The sequence below is a fragment of the Tupaia chinensis genome, unplaced genomic scaffold, assembly GCF_000334495.1.
Source record: "Tupaia chinensis unplaced genomic scaffold, TupChi_1.0 Scaffold000259_1, whole genome shotgun sequence".
In the NCBI taxonomy this organism is placed as follows: domain Eukaryota; kingdom Metazoa; phylum Chordata; class Mammalia; order Scandentia; family Tupaiidae; genus Tupaia; species Tupaia belangeri.
Genome location: NW_006159739.1, coordinates 1,501,488 through 1,506,685, shown reverse-complemented (window position 1 = coordinate 1,506,685; position 5,198 = coordinate 1,501,488). Strand labels below are relative to the sequence as shown.

Here is a 5,198-nt window from a genome sequence, read left to right as displayed (position 1 = left end):
CTCTGGCAGTGCCCGCCGCGGGGCCGGGGAGCCTCCCTGGCCGGGCCTGATGGGGGCGCCCCACCGCCCGGGACCCTGCTGGGTGCGGCCTGGGGCGGGCCTTGGCCACGTGGCCCTGTCGCTTGGGCATTCCCCCGGGCCGCGGGCCCCCAGATCCTACATTCCGTCTGTCCCGCGACTACGACTACGTGGCACGGCCCAGGAGCGCAGCGAAACCCGAAACTCGCCCAGCCAGCGCCGCCGTCTGCTGTGCCTTTGGGCAGCCGGGTGTGCGCTCCGCGAGGCTGGACACCCTGGCCCAGCCTCTGCCACTCAAACGAGTGGGGAAAGTCATCCCGGCATCCTGTGGCCTTCACCCCACTCACCCCCCCCCCCCGTTTCCGCGTCTGGAACACGTAAAGTTCTGACACTGAGTCATTGAGAACACTGTGAAGATGAATATGCAGTGGCCAAGGAAGTTAGCAGTTTAGATGCAGGAAACCTTACCCAAGAGGAGAGGAAACTAATGCCCAGAGAGGGAAAGCATTTGCACAAGGCCACACAGCACTACAAAGCGACAGAACCTGGAAGAAAACCCCACTGTCCCACAAGTGCGGTGTCCAGGCAAACACTTGAATGGCAGCTCAGACTGAGTGAAGAGTCATTCAGGCTAACTGCCTCCCTCCTTACCAAGAAGGAATCTCAGCTCAGAGAAGACTTCAGAGAGGCACTCTGCCTTGGTTGAATCTTAAAATCCACTTTTAGCAAAACTAAGAAGAGCATTTCAGACAGAGAGGTGTCCATATCACCACTGCCATCCCCATAACTTGCTTCCAAGGTGGCGACATGGTGAGGGCAACACCAGGGTAGGTGACAGTTGTGTTTGAAGGCGTGTAAAACCTGAGGTGGACAGTGACGGAAGGTGAGGCTGACCAGGTCAGGGTGAAATCAAGAGGGGCCTTGAACACTACATTTAGAAGCCCAGGGGTGCACTGTGTGTAACGAAGGCCTCACCTCTGCCTCTCTGGATGGACCTGGGTGGTAATTCTAGTGTGGGAAGTGTGAGGAGCTGAACGCTAATGGATAGGTGGGCCTAGCATCCAGATTTGGGTGAATCGCACAAAAATGGCTGCCAACATTCTTCTCCTGGGAGCAAGGCTATCTTCAGTGCAGAAAGTACTCTATGAGCCTTGAAATTCTCAATTAGGCTGGGAGTGCTAGGGGAGTAATCCCTGTCCTGACTGTCCCCAGGGTGTTGTGAGTTTCAAATGAGATGACAGGGTGGAAGCACTTGGTAAACTGTAGAGTGCACTGTACCTGTGTTTGGTGGAACCCAGCAGAAAGCTCATTCTGGAGGCAGAGCAAAGGCTTAAGAAAAGCAGAGCCTATTCCCGGTCGGGCCTCCCTTTCCTTCTAGCGCAGCTCACCAGAGAGCCCCAGGTTTAGCACCAGCCAGCTCTCCTACTCATTAATCCACTGTTCACTATTGAGCACCTACTGTATTCTACTACTAGGCCAGTTCCTGGAGATAATCAAACACATTTCCACTTAGAGTTTGAAATAGATGGGGCAGAGGGAGACAATAAACAAAGAACCAAGAAATGAACAATGTAACTCCTAGTCATAATAAGTGTTAAGACAAAAATAGAACAAGGTCACCCAGCTACTGAGAAGTAAAGTTAGAACTGGAACCCAGACAGTCAAGCTCCAGAATCTTCACCCATTGTTGCCAAGTTCAGTGGGAGGCCAAGCAACAGTCACTACAGAGAGGCTGTAACTGTGCCGTGAGTTAACGCAACCTAGTTCTGCTCTTTGAACGATATGCTAATTCATGCATATTGTCCAAAATGTACTGGCTCCTACAACATGCCTGGTACTGGGCCCAGCCCTGGTGACATAGCCATGGGCAAGACAGACGTGCTTCACACCCTCAGGTTAACTGTAATGGCAGTCATTGAGGCCAGCGTTGAGTATGTATGTAGGAGTGACCGTTTCGGAATGTGCTTGTATATAGTGTGGGACTGTGCATGCGTGGGCCTGAGTGTAGTGTGTGTGTGTGAATGCTTTGTTTGCTTGCCTGTATGTACACATCTGTATCTGTGATCGTGTATATATTTACATAAACTAAGCCTGTGTTATTTGGGCGTGTCTGTGTTTTGGTCTCTAAAGATCAAGCTTTTTCACTTCAGGGATGGAACTAGAAGCAAGATGTACCCTCTTCTCAAAGAGCGGGCAGCCATACAAAAAGTAGGTTAAAAATAAGCAACCGTTAATGCTATCATCACCCAGGGGCCCAGCAGGGAAGAAAGAGAGAGACCTCTAACTGGAGAAGGGAGTTAAGAGTCCCAGTTTCTCACCACCTCAGATGGAGTATGGTACATAGTGACCACAGTTGGGGGTGGTTATGCTAACAATCTATGGCTCTGGGGAATGGGTCCTTTCTCATTGGGTAGAGGCCGGTAGAGGAGTTACTGCTCTGTGCTCGGTCATCTAGCCCAGGAGTTCTCAACTGGTGGTGTGTTTGCCCTTCCCCTACCCCCACCCCCTGCCCTAGGGAACGTTTTGCAATGCCTGGAGACATTTTTGATTGCAGGACTAAGCATCTAATGGTTGGCCCTGCAGTAGTAGAGTTTTTAATCCTTTAATAATATATCACTTAATCCTTTAATAATTTAAGCTAAAAAATAGCATTGGTGCCAAAATTCTAATTACGGAATTATAATCAAATTCCATCAGTTAGTTTTATATGTGTTACCTAAAGTCTTTAAAAATGTAGGGATTAGTCTAGTGATTTGTTTGCTGGTGGTGAGGAGACTAAAGGGATTGATTGCCCTGGGGTCCTGAGATTCTTTTTATTTATTTTCAGGTTTTGCCATAGAGCATGTGCACTGATGATAGGAGAGACAGAGAGAAGGAAAGTGAGAAATTATCCCTCATGAGTAATGGCCATACTGCAATCCTTTCTCCTCCATTCTCCTCTCAGGATTTTGGGAATGGGCACTCTCCTCTAGGGATTTGGGGCACACAAGCACACATGCCCAGCATGATTCTCAAACTACCAGGTCCAGGACTTAAACTGTGGTCCACCTCGTGGGAGTCCAGCACCTTAACCACCATGCCACCTGGGATTCTTTTTAATAAGAAAATCTGTGTCTGTCTGTGTAACCATTTGTGTATGTGTGTATATGTACTTACTCATTCAGTAGACACTGAGACTTTTCTGTATGCCAGGCCCAGAGATGAAGTGGACATTGCTCCCGCCTTCAGTAGGTTCATGTTCTAGAACGGAGACCAAAACATAGGACTGATGAGTGCTAGATGACGGAGCCAAAAATTAAACCCGGGTCTGCCCTTCTGCTCCCTCACATCACTTCCCGACATACACTCACTAGTGTTCACGCCTCTCTCTGTGAATGTGCTGTGTGGTGGCAGGCGTGTGTGTGTGTGTGTGTGTATGATGGACATGAACCCAGTATGTGTAGTGTGTACTGATACTCACGAATGCTCATTCTCATGTGCACACATCTGTGAGGCCTCGTATGTTTGATCTCACTGTGCCTAGGAGCCTGTGTTTGTGTATGTGTGTGCGCACTGCACACATATATTTATGCGTACGTACTATCTTTGTATATGAGGGAGAGGATTCATTGTTGAAGAACTCACATATGTAGATGTGTCAGGGCATGTGCAAGCGCATGCCTCTTCTCTGTGTGTCTGGCTTTTGTTTCATGTCTGCCTGCCAGGTGTCCCTGGTGGTGAATGTAGCCAGCGAGTGTGGCTTCACAGACCAGCACTACCGAGCCCTGCAGCAGCTGCAGCGGGACCTGGGTCCCCACCACTTCAACGTGCTCGCCTTCCCCTGCAACCAGTTCGGCCAACAGGAGCCCGACAGCAACAAGGAGATCGAGAACTTTGCCCGCCGCACCTACAGTGTCTCTTTCCCCATGTTTAGCAAGGTTGCAGTCACTGGCACTGGTGCCCACCCTGCCTATAAGTACCTGACCGGTAAGTACTGGGTTCTTTCTCCCTTCAGCCTGCTGAGGCTGGGGCTCCCTGGGCAGCAAAAGCCACTAACTGGGGAGGCCCCTTCCCCTTCCTGACTTCTCAGGAAGATTGATGTTTTGTTCCAGCATTCATCTTTGTGGAGAGTGGGGTCAGACAGGAGCTAAGAGATCTTGCTAAGACTATCTCCACACCTTCCGCCTCCCAGTTCTCTCTCAGGGACACTCTTGTGGGCTTCTCTAGGATCCTGTTTTCACATGCTAGGGCTTCTAGAAGGAGACTGGGCCCTTTAGTCAGTGTGAATTAGCTGAGCTCATGGACTTGTGATGGAAAAACCCAGGCACAGACAGGGGACACCATATGCCTGGAAAAGGCTGACCAAGATGGCTGATGGGGGGCGAGCAGGTAGTGTGGAGGTTAAGGCCACTGGATCCTACATGACTGACTCTGAGGTTTGAGTCCTGGGCCCAGTAGCTTGAAAATCATGCTGGGTACATTTCCAAGAGGAAAATGGAGAAGGGATTGCAGCACGGTCATCTCTCTGGGACTGATTTCTCACTTTTCTTCACTCTGTCTCTCTGGCAAGTACATGCGCATTATGGCAAAAATCTCAAAAACAAACAAAAAAGATGACTGACAGGAATCGCGTGTCCTGAGTCAGAGGTGAGGTCTATAAGCCATGGAGGGAAATCTTCTGAAATAAAATACCAGCTCTTAATCTTTCAGAAATAGATCTCCCCAGCCCCAGAAGCCCCAGAGCCTCATAAATGGGATCACGGGCCAAGCCAAGGATCCTGTTTCCTCTTTCAGGCCTTTTTCCTCCTCTAGGGCTCCATTTTTTTACTCCTCTCACTCTACACTTCTGGTTGCCATTATATCCCTCACCACCACCCCACCCTAAAACCCATTCACCCAGAGGAGTAAATAAGAAACAGAGGTTCCTTACTGAGGCAGACTTGCATTTTGCTGTGTGGATCAATCCTAATGTTTGCTTTTCTTTCCTGTGTATTTTAATTAGCTATTTTCCTGTTCCCATCCTTATAGATCAAAGCTAACCTGGCTGGCTCTAGAAGTACCTGAGGAGCTCTTAAAAATGCATAAGCTTGGGCCAGTCCTATGGCCTGACAGTTAGGGGAGCTAGATCCCACATGGCCAACTGTGCAGTTCAAGTTCCTGCAATGGTGGTTTGAATAAAGTGTGTGTGTGCCCAAATTCCC

At 49.5% G+C, this 5,198-nt stretch overlaps 2 protein-coding genes across 3 annotated transcripts in view; one reads left to right on the top strand and one right to left on the bottom strand.

Moving 5' to 3' along the window:
* The window catches only part of TUT4 (terminal uridylyl transferase 4), a 210,706-nt gene that overhangs the window by 188,033 nt on the left and 17,475 nt on the right, over positions 1 to 5,198 (bottom strand). Inside the window, exon 3 of one of the 2 annotated variants that reach the window (XM_014588140.2) lies at positions 3,175 to 3,258. The gene's annotated coding sequence lies outside the window, so the exon portion shown is untranslated. Of the gene's footprint in view, positions 1 to 3,174; positions 3,330 to 5,198 lie in introns of those variants that run through there. The other variant, XM_014588142.2, reaches the window with a different exon arrangement.
* Positions 1,770 to 5,198, top strand: part of GPX7 (glutathione peroxidase 7) — a 4,772-nt gene continuing 1,343 nt past the window's right edge. The window contains exons 1-2 of the mRNA XM_006149387.3: positions 1,770 to 1,953; positions 3,723 to 3,984. Of these exons, the coding sequence (XP_006149449.2) occupies positions 1,801 to 1,953; positions 3,723 to 3,984 (415 nt within the window). The 5' untranslated portion in view covers positions 1,770 to 1,800. The remainder of the gene's footprint in view (positions 1,954 to 3,722; positions 3,985 to 5,198) is intronic.